Here is a 22992-nt window from a genome sequence, read left to right on the forward strand (position 1 = left end):
GGTGTTTCACAGAGGCCAGTAGCAGTCTCCCCCTGCACCTCAAAAGCTGGGGTGGAAATATCCCCCCAAGTCACCCACTATTTAGGGAGTGAAAAGGCTTTGAAAGAAGTGAAGCAGAGAGCCCCCCCCCAAAGCGAGCTGCCGGTCACCAGAGAGTAGGTGTTTCACAGAGGCCAGTAGCAGTCTCCCCCTGCACCTCAAAAGCCAGGCTGGAAATGTCCCCCCAAGTCACCCATTAAAAAGGCTTTGAAAGGAGTGAAGCAGATAGAGCCCCCCAAAACGTGCTGCCGGTCATCAGAGAGTAGGTGTTTCACAGAGCCTAATAGCAGTCTTCCTCCCCTTGCATCTCATCAGCAGCCAAAAAAAACCGTGGGAGAATGAAGGCAAGAACTCAAGCAGACAATGCCCAAAGCTGCCTTGCACCCACTGTGGGTCTGTGAGTGGGGTGGCGTCACAGCACAATAGAACCCACCGGCAACCCAGAAAAAAGGAAGAGATTTGGGGGGGGAGGGGGGATTAAGTCCGAGAAGAACCCAAGGACTCAAAACGCAGAAAGAAATCAGAGTAACCCAATAGTGCAGTAAAAGGATTTTTTTTAAAGTGCTCTAGAATAGAAACGAGGAGAAAAAAATTAAACAGGAATGGAGAAAAGAGAAAGCTCTCTTGCAGCAGAAGCCCCAAAGCCCCAAGGCACAAGCCGCGCTCTCACAAAAAAAAAAAAACCCTTCCCCACAGCAAGCAGTTGTTAAGCTAACTCAAGTCCCCGTGCCAGCAAAATGGAGCGGCTCTTTGCGCGCTTTGTCTTTTATGCAGAAAGGCTGTGATCTCTGACAATCTCTTGATTGGCTGACAGAGCTGCCAATCAAGGTTTCCTGGGCTAAGATTGGTGTGTTCCAAACGGGGAAGGTGGCTCCACACCGCTGCCGAGGAAATTGTTTGAGCGGGAATCCTGGCATGACGGGCCAACGGACACACGGACAGAAAGCCCCAATGTTCGGCGGTTTCGTGAGAAAAACACGCGCCCTGCTGGGGTATCCTTCCCTGGACCTTGGGAACCTGGAATCTTGGCTCAGTCTCTCTCTGCACCGATGGCAGGTTGCTTCACCTTAAGTCAGGCTCCAGAGCTCCCCCAGTCCATGTTAGGAAGCCCTCCTGAACTCATCCATTCTTCCCAACCACAGCTGCCTTCCCTCTCTGCTCCAGACTTTCTCACCTCTAAGCCTCTCCCTTCATAATCTCTTATGTCCTGCTGCAACCTAACAGCAAATCCAAGATCCATCATTTTAATACCCACTCTCTCAGTAGATCCTCTGTCCTGAAGGAGAGGCTATGAGTCTGGTTTTCTGGACCATCAGTCTGGCCCAGCATCTCCTCTCTCTGTCCTTTCTTGTTGTGGCCTTCTTCAATTTCATTATTTTGTGCAAGTTCAATTTTGCTTTCACATCAATGATTCAGGATACAAACACAAATTAAAAGGAAATCACATAATTTATTTTTTAGAAAATATTTTTATTAATTTTTCACATAACAATTTCATTAACATATTCTGTACTGCCCTCCTGTCTTTTGACTCAACTTAAACTGGGACAAATTGGTAAAAGAACACTGTGCTGAACTTGCTTGTGGCATGGGGCTCTGCACAGGCCCGTTTCAGACAATTAAGTTGAAACTATGGGGTTCCTCTCCCATTTCACTCGTATCAAATCCTTACTTGCTTGTGGTGCAGTGCTCTGATCAGGTCATGCTTAGATCTGTGGTGGTCCCCACATCACAGGGGCAGGGCCTCCCCGAGTGTGGAGGCCAGTTTCAGCAGAATGCAGGGCATGTGCAAGGAGGGGTGAGGCCAGGCCACCATCAAAAGACACCTCTCTGATGTGGTGGCTGCCCTCTCCCCACTCACCCCCAACTGGGGCCAGTGAGGGGGGCCCCCGCAGGGAGGGTGTGGCCACTGTCGATACCCACCTCTCCCACGTGGTGGCTGCCCTCTCGCCAGCCACTCAAATCCCAACCAGCAAATCCTTCCAACGCCGCCACGTTCGGTGAAGTGGGTTTGGTTGGCAACCGTCCTGCTCCCGCGAGCACAAGGGCCCCTCTGAGGGTCAATCCCCAAAGTCCAGTGACAAGGAGGACAGTGGCCCAGGTCAGCTTGCTTGATAGCAAGCAAGCTGACACACCACGTCACTGAGGTGGGACTCGTTGTCCACTTCCCAAAGAGGCCCCTTCTGAACAGGGTAGCATGAGTTTCCTTCCCTCAAGGTGTGGAAGACATCCTTTCCCTCCCTCGCGTGCCTTCCATTCCAGCAAGGGACCTTTGAATTGCTGCATGATCTCCTGTTGCGGAGTTGGCTTTCACTCAAGTCCATCCATTCATTGGCAATCATGGAGAGTTGGTCTCTCCGCCCCCGGGAAGGGCGTCTCTTGTTGATGCAGCCCCATGTAGGTGGGTTTTGTGGGCAGCCACCTCTCCTGGACAGGAGCACTAGTCTCTCTCCTTCCCCCAAGGGCGGGTAAGGATCAGTCAGAATAGGGGAGGGGAAGTTGTTGTCTGTCTCTTTGGAAAAGTGATAATTGAGGAGCGTTACATGAGAACTTTTGGTGGGGAAAGTCGACTGCAGTGAAAATCTGTGGGAAAACCAAGGCCTTTTCTGACTCGAACCGGTTCTCGAACCAGGCCTGGTCCATTAAAAGTTCGTGGACCGTGGTCCGTGGAAGCCCACGAACCCTGAACCGGCGGTCCGTAGGCAAATGCTGGTCCATGCCCATCTCTAATCTGCACCCATTCCAATAAGCCATTCCAAAGACTGGTCCCGCAACAGAAAAAGCTAGCAACCTGATTGTTTCCCAACAGACATTCCTGAGGGAGGGCATCACAAGAAGAAGGCTGTCTGAACAGCTCAGTGGCTCTTATTCTGCATTTTTAAACATATGTTGCACATACGTCATTTAAAATATTTCAATGACATGAATTTTCCTGCTACAAAAACATAGACATCTACCATATGCATAAAATGGTGAATTTTCTTTAACTCTTAGCAATAATGTTGTGACTGTTGTATAGAATGTTATTGACATAGTAATAGTTATTACTAGTAATAAGGATTATGTTGTTTTATAGTGTTTACAAGACTGCTACATATTTTTTTTTCAAATGATAAAATAAGCCAATCACTACACAATGTGGTTTGCAATCTAAACAAACAAACAAAAAGCTACACCAGTGGGGACAGTTTACTATTTTGCTTTTTTTTTCTATAGAAGATTATTATAGTAGTCATTTTTATAATGTATTTTTTCTGCCATTCATAGCTTCTAACAAATCACTATGAGCAATGCTGGAAGTATTACTGCTTGCCTTCCGGATGGGGAAATTATGGAATTGCAGCTGAAGAAGAGTTACATTTAACTGAGAAACTTTTCTGGGGAATATTTGATTCCCTCTCCCATAAGGTAAAGATAGTAATCAAGATTAAGGCTTGCAAGAGACCTACGCTGCTCTAAGCTACACAAATTGCTTGTTTAAGTTATGCTTCCACTTAATATTGTAAAGACTGGCAATAAATGCATCTAGCCGAATCCAAATGTTTTGCTTAACCTCTAAGGACTCTATTCAGACAAGAAGGTCTGCAAGGACCTACTAACTTAGTAGGAAAATTGACATTAGAACTGAGACAAATTTATCAAACTGTCAGATAAACAGTGATGGGATCCAGACTTTGCTGGTTCTTATCAGATTCAGACAACATAAAAATCCAGAGCAGGGAAGCAATTGTGTGTCTGTGTTCTTTGAAAGCATGGACTTGGGATTGCATCACTTTGCTACTTTTGCACTTAAAATCATCATTTCGATGGACTGAGCATTCACTTGATAAAAATTAAAGATCAAATGAATTATTTATGTATTCTGCAAATGAATTCCTGAAATACAATCATTTTCTTTACTAACGTTGGTACATGATATCACAAGTAAGGAATTCATTTGTTATTTATTTATTTTGCTACAAATAAGAGACTATGAAAACATATGTACAACGCTTTAGGTGGATAATCGAGTTGGTATGCAGAATCTGAGTCCAGTGGCACCTTAGAGTCCAAGAAGATTTTCAGGGCATGAACTTTTGAGAGTTGGAGCTCCCTTCTTCAGATACAAATAGGAATGAAAATTCTTGAGCTTTTATATCCCAACCAAAAGGTGGAAGGGGTGCTACAAGGAAGGGCCATCAGGAAGGATGCAAAGGTACAATGCTGCTTGATTAGCTGGGAAGGGTGTAGCAAAGGAAGGTGTCAGGATGCAAAGGTACAATGTAGCTTGATTAGGGAAGAAATTAACATCTATAGTGAGGTAAGAATCCAATATCTCTATTCAAACCGGGGTGGGGTAGGCTCCATTGTTCTGAATTTATGAACTAATTAGGGTTAAGTAGAATTCTCCTAATTCGTCTTTGTTGGATTTCTTCCTGAAATTCAGCAATCTGTTTCTATTCCTCCTTTTAGTAATTTGAGTCAGTTTTGAATCAATTCCTCTTTCATGAAGAGGAAGATTTGAATTAGATCTCTAATAAGTAATGAATTTTATTTATTTATATAGTACCAGAGTAGCTGAAAAGTTAAGAACAAGAATTAAACACAAGCCAGGACTTGTCTGAACATATCCTTGTTGCATCAAACTGCTTTTAATCCTTTGTATCACATTACAGTGATACAGCAACAGGCAGAAATCCACAGGCAAGGAAATCCTAACTATTACATGATTTTAAAAACTCCCCTTTTGAAAGAGGAGAAGAAAATAAGAGGAACCAGTGGCTATATCTAAAGAAGAAAATATACGAAAAAGAAATTCCACTCCTTAGAACAATCCTAGAATGAACTCAGTTTCAGCAGTCTCACGTTGTACTCTCCTCTTAACATTTCTCTGTTTGAGGACAGCCACTTTTAAGTCAGCTGTGTCACCATTGGGAAGTACATTATTCTGAGTTAGAAGTTGTTTTAGATTAGGATGCTGCGTGTGGGCAAGAAAAGGTTTGCCTCCCAAGGCTTGTGAGAGAAGAATATGTCTAGCATAGATTGCAAGTTATTAAGGCTGCATTGATCTGGTTTGAGCTGAGAGCTGTATGTGACCACCAGGGGCATTCTATTGTTGTTTGTTTTGGGACTATCTTGTAGCAAGCTATCCCTTTGAATGGTTGTTGTGGATTTTCTGGGCTGTATAGCCATGGTCTTGGCATTGTAGTTCCTGACGTTTCGCCAGCAGCTGTGACTGGCATCTTCAGAGGTGTATCCCTTTGTATCATTCTGGCTTTATCAATCTGTTTCTTTACATCAGGTGGGTATTGTAATTTCAAAAACAGAGGTGGGCACGATCCAAAAAAAAAATACCGATCAAGCTGATCATGGATCGGCGCCAGCGACGATCCCAAATTAACGATCCACACCGATCATCTCCCGTTTCCGATCTGTGGATCGTAGATTGTGGATCGTGGAGGCAAAAGCGGAGGGGCACCCCGCTGTTCCCAGCGATACAGGAACAGTGGCTGATGCCAGCGGCATCTGTGTTTGTGTTTGGCTGTCTGTGTTTTGCCGTCAGAGCTGCCTATCAGGGTTTGCAGGGATGAGATTGGAGTGCCCATGGCTATAGAACACCCCCTTCCCTCTCCCTCCCTTGGGTGTCTTCTCCCAGCTGGTGACTGCTTTGCTGCTCCGTGGTTGGAAGGAAGCCCTGCTGATCAAGGCAAGCTGGGCTTCCATTCGCGTTTCTAGGGCGACAGAAGGAGGGCAAACACAGCTCAGGCATTCCCCTGGCTCCGTTGCCAGGGCAATAGATTGCTGGCGCCTGAGTGTCTGGCTTCCCGATCCGAGCACGATCGCCCTGATCCAGCCCCCCTCCCGACCGCTGGATCATTGGCCGTGCCCGAGCATGATCCGCCGGGTCCCGATCATGCAATTGCCATTATCGTGGGGGTTTTCCAATCGTAATGCGACTCATGCCCATCTCTATTCAAAAATGTCTGTTGTAGATTCTGCAGGTGAGAAGCTGCATCAGAGGGTTTAGAACAGATACGGCTATAAAGTAGAGCCTGGCTGTAGATAATGTTTTTTTTTTTCTGGCGTGTTTAGGATCATGACTGGAATTGCATAGATATGTTTGCCAATCAATATCTTACCATTATAAGGTGGTTCTTATTATCATGTATTTCTGTCATGTATTTGTACAGTAGTGTCTAGAAAATGTACTTCCTGTACGAATTGATTCATGGTCAGCTTCATGGTGAGGTAGAAGTTGCTGAAGGCCTGGTGAAATTTCTCCAGTGCTTCTTTCCCATGTGTCCAGTTGATGAAATTGTCATTAATAAATCTCAAGTATAGAACAGGTGTTAGCAGGTGGAAACTGAGGAAGCGCTGTTCCAACTCAGCCATGAAAATATTAGCATGTTGTAGTGCCATGTGAGTGCCCATGGCTGTGCCATTGATCTGATGGAATAAAACTTCACCCAATCTGAAATATGTAGAATGTAATAGTTAAACGAGTTCTTACCTGATCCTTTAGGCTGAGGATAGGCACAAACCAGGATGGGCATTAGAGATGGGCACGAACCGGGAAATTCCAAACCATGTGGTTCATGGTTCGTCCCATTTCACGAACCATAAACTTTCATGAACTTGCCCCGATTCACAAACCGGTTCATTCGGTTAGTGAAAATGTCACTTCCAGGTCAGCAGAAGGTCTGCAAAGAGCCCATCCCCCCTGTTCCCTAGGAAACTAATTGATCGGTGCCAAGCTGTATGCAGTGACAAACTGAAATACGAACCAAATGAACTGGGCTAAAATTCATCACAGTTCATGAGAAATGAGCTCCCATGAGCTGCTGGTTCGTGAACCGTGAACCGACCCAGTTTGTGACAAACTTCAATTCGTATTTTGGTTTGTGCCTGCCTCTACGTAGCATTCAAAAACTTCAAATGTCAAACATGTAGCTATCAAGATAAAACTGAAATACCTATCCCTTGCTAGGTCTAGATAGTAGAGGAGTTGTAGCAGGAGATATGTTCAGAGCTGAGGGAGTGAGATGTAGTTCTGTATAGGATTGCACAGTAAAAATACTTTGTTCTTATTTGGCTCATGGAAGGCCTAGTGTTGAAGGTTCTAAAGAGATCACAATGAAAACTTCCATTAGAGCTCCTCAGCTGTATTATGGGAATAATAATAATGCTGACTTAGTTCACTGCTCTTAGTGGAGCACTAATCTGTCTAGAAGAGAGGTACGTAAGTGAAGTTATTGTTATTGTTGTTATTATTAATCATAGTTGTGGATATTTTATTAAACAACAAATTAGAAGAGGTTTTGCCATAGTCTGTATATATAGGCTCATTTTGTCTTGACAGTTTATGTAAGAGTATAGTCTTTTCCACACAGGGCTTTTTTATTGGATCTGGGTCTATAATGCATTGATTTCTATCCAGAGTTGTGCTTGCACAGTCAAAATATCCCATTTCAGTTTCTAAACAGCTTCACAGATTTTTTTTTTTGCATTCTGCATGAAGAAAGGCTGCAACTGCCACAGAACTGATCTTTCTCCAGGTTTTCTGTAACTTTTCTCCCTGTGCACATACCCTGATTCCCCCCCCCCCAGCAAAGTCAAACTGGGGCTCTTTTGAAGTGTAGAATACTTTCTTTGGTGTGAGGCCGGGCCCTGGCCCCACTTTTTGTCCTCCTCTTTATCCCCCTGCATCCTGGTTGATTAAACAGCAAACAAACTAGGGTTTTTTTCTGGATTTAAAAAAAAGTTAAATAGCAACATTGCAATGTTGGTGCAGTAGAGAGCCCTGAATCCTACAAGATATTTTAAAGTTTCCCCACCACATTGGTTTGACTCCCTCAAGTGTGGAATTACAGAGGCCTAAAGTAGATACGATCCTCACAGATCAAATATCCAGAAAACCTACTGTAAGTGTGCATGTGGAAAACACCTATATCAAATAAATTCAGGGTTTTTTATTAGAAGTACTGATTTCAGAGAGCAGAAATATTTCTTTAAAAGCACATTGTGTGAATTTTTACCTTTTGATATTGTTTGCTGCCATTGTTTATCAGGTATGCTGCTCTTTGAGCACCTTTTTTGCTTAATAGTTCTTCTTTCTTGGGAACAGTCATATAGACAACCAACTGGGTATCAGGTAGAGAATGTGATGAGTATGAGATTATTTAACCAGTCAGATTTAAATACATGATGAATTGAATTAAGGCAAATGAAGCCAATTGAGAGGCCATGTGTTCTGTCAATAGTTACATAGTTAGTCCCAATCCCAGTCAATAAAGGATTATGTACCAAAGAGGATATCATCAGAGTACTACAATCAGGTTTAGATGCATGGTGGCAGGCAGTAAATTTACAGTGAGAACATTGATGGCACAGCATCTTTATTGCTAAAATACAAAGATGTATTAATATCAGCCAGTTTGGTGTAGTGGTTAAGAGCACGGGACTCTAATCTGGAGAGCCGGGTTTGATTCCCCACTCCTCCGCTTGAAGCCAGCTGGGTGACCTTGGGCTAGTCACAGTTCTCTGGAGCTCTCTTAGCCCCACCCACCTCACAGGGTGTTTTTTTGTGGGGATAATGATAACATACTTTGTAAACCGCTCTGAGTGGATGTTAAGTCATCCTGAAAGGCGGTTTATAAATCTAATATTATTATTATTATAGCATGGAGTGAGCATTTTATCTCAAGGTAGCTGATACCCCAACAGCAACCATATCTCTTACTAATGTGGGTTAGAGGTACCTAGTACTTGGTGCCACCTCCCCCATGATCTAAGTGCAGCCCTGGTCCACGAACCTAGGCATCGGAACTACAGGGCTGCAGAGAAATTCACTACTCTGGAAGCACAGCCTGGGATGACCCTCTGTGCATGGGAAGATGCCAAGATTAAGAACAATTGGACTCTGCTGGTCTCACTCTTCCTTCTCCTCACAGCTTTATGGCAATTATACTTGCTGTCTGGAGTAGTTAGTCAAATCACTTTTAAGTCAAATCGGTAGAATAGGCTCCCATCACATAGACCAGCAGTCCTCTTAAGTCTGATAAGAATCACAGTTCTTTGCAACTTGTACCAATATATGCTATATTACTCTGATCTATGCTGTATATCAGTGAACAGTAAAGCGCAATCAGGTTTTAGACTTCCTTCTCTTAGTACCCACTCAGGATATCATATTCAGCCATATGTTTAGCAGAGTCCTGTCACTAGCAATTCAGGTTCTACATTAATTTCTGCCAGTGGGCTGAAATTAAATCAAAAGAGTTTTCAGCTAAACATTAGGAAGAACTTCCTGACAGAGCAGTCCCTCAGTGGAACAGGCTTCCTTGGGAGGTGGTGGGCTTTCCTTCGTTGGAGGTTTTTAAGCAGAGACTAGATGACCATCTGAAAGCAATGCTGATTCTATGAACCTAGGCAGATCATGAGGGGAAGGGCAGAATGGGTTACATCAGTTATTAGTTCTTGTGGCCCCTTCTTTCACGCCCAGGGCAACACTGATCGCCATTTTGGAGTCAGGAATCAATTTCCCCCAGGCCAGTTCGGCTAGGTATCCTGATTGTGTTTTGCCATTTTCTGGACATGGAGCGGGGGTGGGGGGTCACTGGGGGGTATTGGGGGGAGGTGTTGTGAATTTCCTGCACTGTGCAGGAGGTTGGACTAGATGTCCCTGGAGATCCCTTGCAACCCTATGATTCTATGATTAAGGGAATCTACCAACCCTAACCACCTGTTACCCAGACTTCTGTCTCTTCTCAGCTCTGGTACCTAATCAATCACCCATCCCTTGTTTTCCCACTACATGCTCAAGGATCCCAATTTCCAATCCAAGTTAGAATTAATTCATTCAACCCAAACTGAATGAAAACACATACCAAGTGCCCATGTTAATTAGCTTCATTTACATCCTGTATAGGTATGTTATATTGTTAAAACAACCTTCCATTAGTGTTTTTTAACTTTTTCTGTCCCATTTTTTTCAGATTTCTGACTTACTTCTTAGTTTTTTTGGCTATTTAGATCTTTGGGGTTTGGGCCTATTTTTCATTTTAGCCTTTATTGTTGGCTTGGTCTTTATGCCTCTATCATCTTTTGTGCATCCATTTTGTTCTTTCAATATTCTCCTACTGAGCACTATTTACTTTGTTGCCCTGACATCAGGCTTTTTTTTTTGGCTTGTGAGTAGACATGGGCACGATCTGAATTACGATTTCAAAAAAAACCCGATTTTGGCATTTGCGCCATCATGACTCAGCTAATCGGTTCCATCCTCGGCAACCAATCCAGCAGTCGGGGGTTTGCTTGTTCGGGACTTGATAGGATATATCGGTTTCTGTTCGGAATTGCAGACACTCTTGCGCCAGTAATTTATTCCCAGGGCAACGGAGCCAGGGGAATGAGCTGTGTTTGCCCTCCTTCTGTCGCCCTCGAAACACGAATGGAAGCCCAGCTTTCCTTGATTAGCAGGCTTCCTTCCAACCATGGAGGGGGAAGGGGGTGTTCTGAAGCCATGGGCACAAAGGAAAGGCAAAAGGCAGCGTGGGAGACTGGGAGGCCGCCCGCGCCATTCGTCTTTCTCCAGGACAAGGGGCGCGCGGGCAAGCCAGCCGCCCCTTGTCCTGGGGAAAGGCAAAAAGACGCGCGGGAGGCTGGGAGGCCGCCTGCACCGTTCGCCTTTCCCCAGGACAAGGGGCGCGCAGGCAAGCCGGCCTCCTCTTGTCTTGCAGGGCAGGTGAACAGCGCAGGCAGCCGCCGAGCCACTCGCACTGCTGTCAGCTCCGCAGCGCACCGGGACAGCTGGCTTACTACGTGGGCAGGGGGGGCGACCCAGGAGCATGCGCACGTGCAAGAGCCTGACTATGGTGACCCTGGGCGCTGGCAACCATAGATCGGGCCCTGGGAATGTCCCCTCCCTGAGGGGAGGCGGCTCGTTGCCGGGTTAAAAACTCCTCCCCCTACTCTAAGTGTGTGTGTGTGTGTGTGTGTGAATGTCCCCTCCCTCCCCCTGCCCACCGGGCCTGGCGGCCGCTGCCACCAACCACCATTCCTATATTGCTGGAAACAGCGGGGCGCCCTCCCGCTTTGGCCTTCCCAATTCCGGATTGGAAATGGGACTTGATCGGTTAGAATCAGTGGCCTGGGTTCGGCAGCGGCCCAGATCCACGAACGGCTTAGTCGGTATTTTGGGGGGGATCGTGCCCATCTCTACTTGTGAGTACAACTAAATGCAGCCCCTCAGGCATATTTTTTCTGGATTTCCTTTGAGTCATATGTTTTACTGTTGCATTCACACCTACACTAGCATATTTAGGAATATCTAAAACATCATTCCAACTTGGAAAGTGGTAGCTTCCTGTTAATTATGGTTGTGTATGAGTTACAACAATGTAAGATATGCAGTGTGTACAAGTGTGAATATCCATTGTTTTGTCATGTATTTTGTTGTATTCTTTCTCATTCTCAGCACCGTATCTGTTCCCCTTACTTTTGAGATACGGTGCTGGTTAGTGCCACCCATGGTGCCTCTTTATATATAGGAGTAGATCCCAGTTTATATGTTAACTCTTGAGATACTGGCGTGTTCTCTAGATGTGTTCAGAGGGACGTCTCTTAGAGTGGGAGGATAGACATCCATTCAGGCAGGGGTCATTTTGTAGAAAAAGAGCGGCAGAAACTCATTAGCATAACTCATTAGCATATACCACACCCCTTTCCATTACCGGAAGTGTGTCATTGGCATAGCTGATTTGTGTATGCCACACCCCCTGACATCACCAGTAGTGTGTCAGAAGGCAACATCCACCCCTCAGGCAGGGGAGGGGGGACATAACAGTAACAAGAACAATGTGTTGCCGTAGTTGTTTCCTAGACAGATCAGAGCTTACCACAGAGGAAAAAGCCAGCAAAACACAGATTTTTAAAAATTAATGTTGCAAGTGCGCACTGTACATCTGGGGAGGGGGGACATAACACAGTGTGTTTCTATAGTGCTTTTCTAGACAGATTAGAGCTCACCACCGAGCTCACCAGCTAGCAAAACACAGATACTCGGGGGGAGATAAATAATAGCAACACTCACCACTGCTTGCAGGCCCAGAGGAAAGAGGTGCAGGCCCAGCTCCGAGGCCTCTGCGTCCTGCGCGGGGCTGGCTCTGAGGCTGCTGCAGCCTGCATGCAGCCTGCCTCCAAGCCGGGAGGACTGGCTGCCGGGCCTGAGTGGCCCGACTGGCCGTGGGGCCAACTCCGGAGGTCACTGAGGGCTGTGGGCCACCTCAACTAGTCTGCAGGCTGGGAAGATGGGCTGCGCAGGCCTGAGTGGCCCGGCTGGCCGCGAGGCTGGCTTCAGAGGCTGCTGCGCGCTGCGGGCCACCTCAACCAGCCTGCAGGATGGGAGGATGAGCCATGCAGGCCACCCCCCCAGGGAACTACCACCCCCGCGGCTGCCGCCATGGCTTCCTACCAGGGAATCCATGTGGTGATGGGGTGGTGGTGGTGGTGGTGCTGCCTCTGCCGCCACCTGCTGCTAAAGACACGGGCAGCGATGAGGAAAAGGAATCACGTGGGTGGGGCCACCACCAACGTGATCTCTTTTCAGAGGTTTCAGAACGGCGTTCTGCCGCGTTACCCCTCAAAATGAGCCCTGCATTCAGGTAATAACACTGCTTTCTGAATTGGCAAATACAGCTGAGTGGTTTTGCAGTAATCATCAATGAAAGTTGCCTTAAAAGGTGGGAATATTTTTTGACTCTTCTGAAAATGTTTGTGAAAAAGAACTCGTCTTTCAGCTCAGTCTTAGCTTTAAAACTTAATTCCAATAACAAATTGTGGGGCTATTGTGAACAGAGCCTTTGAACAATTACTTCATTCACAAAAATGGTGATGTGTGAATATGGTCCTTTATGCTGGCTTGATTTTTCTGCTAGGGGCATGCTTCTTCATTTAACAGCATCTACTAATGCTGCTTCCATATGGCTGTGTTGCCTGAACTAACACTTTGCATGTTTTTCTATTGGACTTTCCAACCAGTTCCTATCTCTCCTGCAGAAGTATGATCCAGAGCTCTTCCGAATGGCCTTACCCTGTTTAAGTGCTATAGCTGGGGCTTTGCCACCAGATTATTTAGACACTCGAATTACCTCAACTTTAGAAAAGCAGACTTCAGTAGATGCTGAAGGAAACTTTGATCCCAAACCTATCAACACAGTGAAGTGAGTCTTAACAACCTTACTCTTAATAACTAATATGGGAGCCTTATTTCAACCTGCTTGGGGCCTTGCTGTCTCCTTAACAGAATGTGGCATTATACAAAACCAGAGCATTCTAAAACATGGATTTTCATAGGATAAACTGTATCCTGTTTTTCTGTTCAGTTCAATGCACTAACTGATAGGTGATGTGGGGAACTGATGATGGCTCCCTTGACAGCCAATGGGTGACTGCTAGTGTCTGAACTGGAGTGTTCACAGCTCACCAGTGTGAACTGGAGTGTCCACCATGACTCACCCCAGTGTGAAGTAGTTTCTGTACCATCTCCTTGTTACAAGTAACACAGGAATGTCATTATAATTATGTGGTTGCTTTGTTTTATTCCTTGTAAACAGAAGTGTAATGAGAAAACTTAATTGTTTATATGTGTGTTACGCTAGTGTGGTTTATGCATCTTCCCACTTGTCTATTCATTCTCAAGCTTAGCTGAAGCTAAAACATACTGCTCTTTTATATTTGTAGCTTTACTCTTCCTGAAAAGCTGGAATATATCATCAACAAGTATGCTGAACATACACATGACAAATGGGCTTGTGAGAAGGTATGGATTATTATACACTTGACGTGACTGTCAGAAAAGGACAACTAAAGAACAATGAGAGTTGAACATAGGAAATCTGTTCAGTTTATCTACATGACAAATTTACCTTTCAGAGTCATACACTATTAAACTGGAGCAGAACATCCTAGTAATGTCTTATCACTTTTTTTTTCTGATGAGGAGTACGTACCTGTATGGATTTTCCAGCAGCTACTGAGTGCAGCAGAAATTACTCTAATTACATTAGAGTATGTAGGTTTTATTAATAGGTATCATTCTTCTTTACAGGAATATTGATGGGCCTGTGCCTGCCAGTATGACAGTTTAGTGAGGTCACCAAAAAACCCACAGAACTTGGTTTTTAGACTGCAGATATAGAGTATTAAGGCAACAATTACTAGAAACTCAGCAGATTAATAAAGTTCTGCTGGGATTATGGAAACTGTGGGAATCATATGTAGTCATGTATACATATACTTCTGGTTTATTTAGGACTCTCTCTACACATAGTCAGAACACAAGAGAGCCAGAGGACACTTTATGTAAATGGAATGGCACTGCTGCATGTAAAAATGGCCCTGATGGTTTCTTCATTCTCTGTATGCTGATAATGATATTGACACGTGAACTGGCCCTCACGGAATAGGACTTTGCCACTTTCCCCTGCAGCCCACTGATTCTTCCAAATTCTTCGATGGAAGGGGGTCAGCTGTGAGGAGAAATTGTCCCCCAAAAATCTCACTTCTCAGAACAGAAACGCCTTCCCATCACTGAAAACAAGCAGTAAAATACAGGCCACTTAAAAAAAAATCTGTATCTCTTATTTAAAAGTATATGTCCTATAGTCTTAAACCAAAGTGTGATGTTGGTAAGTCTTCTTTTATTGTTAATTCCCAATATGTAGAAATCATATATTGCCCAGAACATCTGATATAATCTCAGAATATGAAGTCTTCGTTTCTGGATGCTAATCATCTACAAGCCAGTTAATCTTTTCTTTTTTCTTTTGAAATAAATATCGCAAATATCCTATACAATTAACTCCATAGGCTAATATGTACTGTGTGGATTGTGTGTCTGTTTTCAGAGTAATAGTGGATGGAAGTATGCTGCTTGTCTAGATGAAAATATGAAGACACATCCTTTAATAAGGCCTTTTAAAACATTAATTGAAAAGGTAATGTAGAAAAGCCTGAACTGACTTATTCAACTAATAACAAGTTTCATGTACAGTTTTTCATTAATCCTGTTACAGTGTAATCCTAAACAGAGTTAACTCTTTTAAGCCTATTGACTTCAATGGACTTAGCACAGTGTACCTCTGATCTGAGACTACACTGTTCTTCCTTGTGAAGCTGGACCATGGTAATGTAAATCCAAATTTTATTTTAGCCAAAATATATGTAATCAGTAAAAGAATCTTTATGAGATTCCAGTTTGTATATGAAGTCTTATCTTCCTTAATTCCCAAATATGAACCTAAATGTTTGATGCCATAGTCTTTTACAGTTTGGAAAATTGAAGGCCATTGATTTCAATGTGCTTAAGCATTTCTAAATCTGAGATGAACAAACATCTCTTGGAGCAAATCTGTGCTGCTTTCTGAGTAAGAAAACCACAGATTTCAGAAAGATGTAAGGCATTTGATTTCTGATGTGACATTACGCTAGTTACTTCCCAGTCACCTCTCTTCTGTGCTTCCCTCCTTTCCAATAAGAAATATCATTTTCTCTCTGCTGACAGGTTTTCAGTGGATGGAATATATTTTATAGCATATTTTGATATGTTTGAATGGAAGGCACCTTGGAGCTTTTAACTCTCAGGCTGTAATTCTGTATGTAGTTTGACAAATTTAAAGTGCAATCATATGCAGAGTTATTCCTGTCTCAGCCCAGTTAATTCACTGGGCTTAGACTTAAGGAACCTTTCCTAGGATTGTACTCCTTAGGTCACTAAATTTAGAGTGATTTTACAGCAGCATTTCATTTTTGTTCTTATTAACATAATACTTTACGTGACCCACAAGACACAATGTTCTGTTCTCCAATCATATTGTTGATACATTTGCATTGAAGGGACATGAAAATTGTTACATAATTGAAAGAAGTGTACCTTGGATTGGAAAACAGGACTATGTTTGGTGATCATTCCTTTGTTAAGTGGATAGCAAGCTGAAAGCCATGGGTGATAGCTGGTGCTTAATCAGTAAGAGCTAATACTTAAAAGACAGTCTCCTGGTAACTGGAGGAATCTCTCTTGAGTATATATAAAGAGAGCCATCAGAACTTGAAGAAGGCAAGCTGGGGTTGTGGTGGAGAGAGACAGTCAAAACCAGTAGTTTGAATGGGAAAGAGACTAGGTTTAGATGCTGCTAAGTGAACAAGCCTGGAGGATCCTTCTTGTACATAGCCAGATAATTAGGTATTTTCAGGTTCACCGCATGCCCGACTTTTTCATCTCTGGTACCAAGTCATAACTGCTCGTGCAAGCCAGGTGGTTGAATGTGGTGGGTCTGTGTGGATTGCTGTTCACTGGATCATGATGTACAATGTACAGATATTACATGATTAAAAGTTAAGAACTACAATATAGTGGTCAACTACAAAAATAAATCCCAAGTACCTGTGAAATACACATTTTACTCCAATTGTTTTACAAATACAGTTCTAAGTCCATATGTCTATGGAGATACAGCAAAATCATGTTTAGAAAAAGATGTAAGTTATAAAAATGCAATTAAACTGTGTGCAACAGAATGCTGTTGAGTGCAATCCTTAGTGCATCTTTCTAACACCAGTTGATCTCTAAATTGGCAAGCTGGCCATTTTGAAAAAAATATTTCCCTTTAGCTTTTTTCTAGATGAATCATTACAAGCTTTGAATAAACTCTTTTTTAAGGAAAAGGAAATATATCGATGGCCTGCCAGAGAATCTCTTAAAACTATGTTAGCAATGGGCTGGACTCTAGAAAGGACCAAAGAAGATTCGATAGTACAGCAACGGGAAAATGAAAAGCTCCGCACTATATCACAGTCCAGTCAAGTAAGCACAAAGTTTTTCAAACAAAGAGAGATATTTTTGTCTTCCCATACTTGTTCTATGATTATGTTAAGGATAATTTCCCTGGTTTTTATTATTTGGTTACTTTTTAAGGAATTCTACCATGGTGAACTAGTCTTCCGAATAGTCTGAAAAACATTGCAATCATGGCTCATCACACCCTGGAAATCCTTTAATAAAGTAGGTTGAACCAGGAGGTGAAGAGTTGAAATCTTAGTACATGTTTTATTTATAAGCTGAGGCACTATCAGCCCTCTTGAAGAAGAAGGGCTCTAGGGAAAGTTAGCATGCCTGGAAAGTATGTCAGAGGATTATACTGAATCGCTTGTGGGATTGATTCATCATAACTAAAGACACATGTACTTTACTTCAATAAGAAGGGATAATGAAGGGAGACACTCAACAAAATAGTCAGGTATGAAGGGAAAATATGTCTGCATATACAACACATATATTCCTGAAAAGACTAGAAATACGTCTTTTTTGCACAGAAAAATGTTTCAGCAGTCTTAAGTGTCTTAAATTTTGCCAGAATATCTTGGATCAGGGTAAAGAATCTCAAAGCTGGTACAATAGCAGAGTTGGTGGGATTCTTTAGGCTCTGGAAGAGCTCCCCTATGTTTCAGATAACATATATCTCTGTTCTAGTGGAAGTCCCCATTACCTAGAATCACTAAGATAAGAACAGAAGCTTCTTGTTTAGAAAAAGATGGAGTACAGACACTTTGCATTACTAAAAAATAGCTTGTAAATAGGATTAAATGAAAATATTGTAAATATGGAAAAATACAGCCAATAACTCATCTTTTTTATCAATAGGGAAATGGATACAGCCCAGCTCCACTTGATCTGTCAAATGTTGTACTCTCTAGGGAACTCCAGGTTTGTTTTAAAATATTCAAAGGCATATGGTTTCAAAACACCATTCGTTTTTAAGCAAGATCAACAGTGAACCACATGAGAATGTGATTGAGTTGTCATGTTACTAAGGTCAAGAAAGGAGGAACTGAGGAGAAAATAGAGCCTGGAGCAGAGGAACAACCTCCTATTGAAAAGAAGACAGTTGGCAGGAACATGATGTTTGGAACGTTGGGGACTACTTCATAGGGGAACAATGTTGTGGAGGATATAATGGGAATTCTGCCCCTTGTGGCTGATGCTGTCACTGAAGCACTGTGGCCTGAGAACCCAAGTACCAGAAAGCAATGTGTGTTGGTTTCATATATTGATTCAAACCAGCTCATCATTTTTAGCTACAAGTTTCTAATGAAAATGTAGAAGTGAATTAATAAACATTGGTTTATGGAACAAAATGGGTTAGATCTAGAGATGCTCAAACACCTGCCAGTTTGATTCTCTTCCTGTTTGCTGTTGGTGATCAGGCAGCCAATTACTCAATTGGCTTTGTGGCTGTTCAAAACCTGTTTGTGTCTTTGCAGGAACAGGCTACTTGCAGCTATCAGAAGCTCATACTACCAACTGATGAAAGATCAGTTGGGGGTCAGCTTTTGATAGGCTGCTGGAAAAATTTTCTCTGTATGCAACAAAGTTTTGGAGGGTGTGTGTGTGTGTGTGTGATTGAATCTAGAGCTATTTCCAATTTTTGATCTCCTATCCTGGAAACTTTAATGCCTCCCATTCTTGCTGAGAGGCAGCAAATGTAGCGGGGAGGTAGTGATCAGAAGCTGTCTGCTTGGGTTGTAGAAAAAAAGAGGATATCACTCCTGTTCGCTGCTGCTCGTGCTCTGAGTTTGGAGTGGGGAGAAAGAAACAGATTTCTCTTCTCCCCACCCCAAGATGTCAGTTTGGGGTGCAGAGAACAGGAGAGAAATGGCCCTTCTCTTTTTCAATGGGGCCTTGCAATGAGCCCTTTTTCCTTTCCCTTTTGCAACATCATAGTTATTTTGCAGTTTCTTATGAGCCTCAGAAACTAGATTCTGTGGTTTTCTGGACTAGTGTGGATTAATAATCACATGAGCTGAGGGACTGGAGGAGGGAAGGGGAAAGGACAAAATGCCCTTTCTGTATCTTTCGTCACTATTTCCAGGGTTCAGATGGGACTGCTAAGGTGAGGCAGGGGGTCACTGCAAAGATTCATATTCCTGCCACTGAGAGTAGTTAGAAATGAATCCAACTAGATATGTAAATATTTAATACTAGGCTTTGTACCAGGGGTTTGACAAATCTACTTTCTTTAATATTTGTAGCTTCTAACTAGAGATGGGCATGAACTCAAATACGAACCAAATCCGGCCGTGAAAGCCTTTGACAATATATTGAACCAAGTCAAGTTTATTATTACAGTCTGCGACCAGTACACATAAAACCATTTGCAAATCAGTTTAAAAACAGTTGAGACTGGATACAGGGGAAGAACAATGAATAAATATAAGAGTTAAAAAAACGATCGTCATAAATTAGTTGTTTAAAAGGTTAAAATACATTCAGTCTGCCTTATGTGATTTATGTTGCTTGTAGACCTGGGCACAGAAGCTTGCTACGTGACCTGTTATCTGGTGATTCCGATCAGACAAAAGACAATCAAGTTTGATTTCTAGAAGGGCATTTACTTTAGCTAGAAGTTCGACTCTACCCTCTGCCGTTCTGGAAGGAAAGTTTAAAGCTGTCCCTTACTCTTTTAGGCTTTGCTCCTGTCCCCTAGGAGAAATTGACTCAATGGAGCACATCTTCTAGCTAAAGTTAGGCACGCATTTGGGCACTTGTAATAGGGCTCTAAGGAATTTGGACTAAATACGAACCAAATCCCCCCCCCCCACAAATCAGCCCGGTTCGTGGTTTGCAAACCAGTGGTTCATAGAAGCTCGTTTCCACGAACTTCCATAAACTTGTCTACTGGTTCGTTTGGTTCATATTAAAGGGGCAGTTTAAATGGCCATTTCCTGAGGGAAATGGCCATATAAACTTTTCCTGTCACTTGCAAGCAGCAGGTCTCTTTAAACTATCAGCTGGCAGGCGGCAGGGGGGATCCTACTGCTTGTAAGCAGCAGGGCCCTTTAAACAGCTCAATCCCCAGCCCCAGCCCCACACTTATCTTGCCCAGACGCCCTGTGGGCCCGTGGCCTCCTCCCATTTTCGGCCTCCTCTGCTGTTGCGCGGGCCCACAGGACAGCAGAGAAGGTTGAAAATGGCCTTCCCACACCTAAAATGCTCACAGTGGTGGCCATTTGAGGGGTGGGGAGGCCCTTTTCGGCCTCCACTGCTGCATGGACCCACAGGGCGGAGGAGGAGGCCGAAAATGGCCTTCCTGCCCCTCAAATGGCCACCACGATGGCTGTTTGAAGGGTGGGAAGGCCGTTTTGGGCATCCGCTGCTCTGTGGGTCCGCGCAGCGGCGGAAGAGGCCAAAAACGGCCTTCCTGCCCCTCGCAGGAGGAGGGGGAGGATGCCGCGGGCCTGCAGGGCAGCTGTGCAAGGTAAGTGTGGGGCTGGGGTTTGGGCCGTTTAAAGGGCTCTACTGCTTGCAAGCAGCAGGTCCCTTTAAACTATCAGCTGGCAGGCGGTGAAGGGGTTTCCCTCGCCTGCCAGATGATAGTTTAAAGGGACCTGCCCCTTGCAAGGCAGGAAAGGGCCCTTTAAATTGTCAAATGTCTCTTTCCCTACCGCTGCTAAAAGGCCAGAAAGGGGCATTTAAACCCCACGAACCACGAACTGGTTCGTGAACTTGCCCCAGTTCATGCCAGTTCATGGTTCCTGCTTCGTGAAAACCCACGAACCACATGGTTCGTTTTTTGTGTGGTTCATGCGCATGTCTACTTCTAACTACACAACACTGCAACATCTATCTGTACCGTGAAATTTCAATAAACTGTATTTTAGAAATGCTGTGGGAATGTGTTGTATGAACTGCTGTACCATAATGTTAAGTGGTTGGCCTGCAAATCAGCACTCTGCTGGTTTGACTCCCACTACTACCATGAGCTCAGCAGGTGGCCTTGGGTAAGCCACTCCTCTCAGCCCAAGCTCCTCAGCTGTATTGTAGGGATAATAATTACACTGACCTTGTTCATTGCTTTGAGAGAGGCACTGTCTAGAAGAGCAGTATATAAACACTGTTGTTATTTATCTTTTCTCTGTGTTGTGATGATGCAGGGTATGGTTGAAGTGGTGGCAGAAAACTATCATAACATTTGGGCTAAAAAGAAGAAAATTGAATTGGAAAATAAAGGTAAGATTTAAATGTTTTGTAAAACACCTGAAAATTAGCACACAGAAGGCAAAATCAGAATAGTCTAATTGTCTATTACCATTTTGTAATCAATTGCTATAGAAGAAAATAGCAACAGTTATCTTGCCTCATTACAGGTGGAGGCAGCCATCCTTTGTTGGTACCTTATGACACTTTGACAGCCAAAGAAAAGTCTCGGGACAGGGAGAAAGCACAAGAACTTTTTAAATTTCTTTTAGTGAATGGAATCGTCATATCTAGGTAAGTACAATAATATTCATATCCAATTGTGATATTATGGCTTTCATGTCATATAAGACCGTAAATAATTTTAAAATGCATTATTCTATGCTTTATTTTTTCAGTTGTGTTTCTGAATACATCATACAATTGTGTTTTTGATAATTAAATATATTCACATAGTCAACATAGAATTGCTAATAGAAACACAGAAAAGCATAGGCAGAAACAAATGTTTTAAATTAAATCTATTTGATATCAAGAAAGTCTGTGAGAAAAAGAATTATGTGAACCAGTTGTCATTTTGTTTAATTTAGATTAGTTGTTAGAATCACTCACAAGATTAGCATAATTTTGTAAATTTGTTTAATAATAAGCAGTTCTATGGATTTCACAGACATTTGCTTTCAAGCAAATGTATTTAGGAGTGGACTAAGATAACGACCTCTTCCTGATGTACCTTTGCACAGTTTGATCTTGCAAAATAGGTGATTTAATAAGATATGGTTTGTTTAATACCTTTTTGTCCAAAAGCAGGATAAAGCTTTGAAAATTTCTAGTTTGGGGCAGCAAAATCCTGAGGGCCACTGTGGAGGAGGCAACCAGCTGCCCATGTAACAGCAACACTACTGGTCTGTTCTTAAGAGGAAAGTGCACAATCCAGGTGTATGACCCAGAGACTCTCATCCCCCGTCCCTGATGGTTATCCAAGCCATTCAGGACTCCTAGGAGCTTCTAAGAGCTCTGGTCATTTAATGTGAAGCACCCCGGCTTCCTGGGTTCTTTAGTGTGTATATCTCCTTGGCAAGCAATACTGGACACAGGCAGGTAAAATATTTTTGGAGTTTATTGAAGAAAGAACAGCGGCTTCTGCAAATGGCTTTTAGAAGCATTTAGGTAAAGCATAAAAACAAATAACAGCTTGCTGATCTAGCTGTGTTCTAACTAAAATACTACTGGCTAGCTACCAAACATTCTCTGAGTTGGTTCCAAAGCTGGTTGATCTTACCAAAGTCCATCCATGCCAGCTTCCTCTAGGCATCCTGGAAGTGGCATGGAGCTGAGGAGCTCTTTCTCGCATTGCAGGTGGTTGGCAGTGGCTGGAAGGTGGAAACTGACAAACTGCCTAGAGACTCTGATGCTTCTTGAAATCTAGGGGGCATCTGCCCACTCACAGGAACCAATCAGGGCTCAGTTACTTAATTGGACATTACAGCATGTGAAAGTTTAGGGAGTATAGCTAGAGCTGAGCTCAGCACCAGGCTCTGGCCTTCTCAAGGCCACTTTCTCACAGGAAGAAAGCAGTCCACGGTGCAGTTAATTAACAGAGCAGGGACTTTCCAGTAAACAGGCCTAGTAAGAAATCTTCAGGACATGAGGCCTGGACCAAAGTTTCAAACTTAGCATTCTGTCTTAAGTGGTGCAAGGCCTGGTCCTTACACCAGGAACAAAAAAAAAAAGCCCTTGCAGCAGGACTGCACAGTCCATGACCCCAGCAACCATGCCATCGTGCCCACAAGACATCACAGTGGCACAATGGTATGGCCATGATGGATAGAAAGGAATTGACAAACTGTGGCCCCCCACCCGTTTAAAGACACAGGCCTCCATCAAACAGAACAAAGGCAGCAGTACAAAAAGGGGAAGAGGACTCCAGTGCTCACCCACTG

At 43.4% G+C, this 22992-nt stretch overlaps 1 protein-coding gene across 1 annotated transcript in view; it reads left to right on the forward strand.

Moving 5' to 3' along the window:
* Positions 1-22992, forward strand: part of RYR3 (ryanodine receptor 3) — a 479585-nt gene that overhangs the window by 252741 nt on the left and 203852 nt on the right. Inside the window, exons 51-58 of the mRNA XM_054969918.1 lie at positions 3307-3447; positions 13075-13238; positions 13759-13837; positions 14925-15014; positions 16736-16879; positions 17717-17779; positions 21007-21082; positions 21220-21343. Coding sequence (XP_054825893.1) covers positions 3307-3447; positions 13075-13238; positions 13759-13837; positions 14925-15014; positions 16736-16879; positions 17717-17779; positions 21007-21082; positions 21220-21343 — 881 coding nt within the window. The remainder of the gene's footprint in view (positions 1-3306; positions 3448-13074; positions 13239-13758; positions 13838-14924; positions 15015-16735; positions 16880-17716; positions 17780-21006; positions 21083-21219; positions 21344-22992) is intronic.

The sequence above is a fragment of the Eublepharis macularius genome, chromosome 2, assembly GCF_028583425.1.
Source record: "Eublepharis macularius isolate TG4126 chromosome 2, MPM_Emac_v1.0, whole genome shotgun sequence".
In the NCBI taxonomy this organism is placed as follows: Eukaryota; Metazoa; Chordata; class Lepidosauria; order Squamata; family Eublepharidae; genus Eublepharis; species Eublepharis macularius.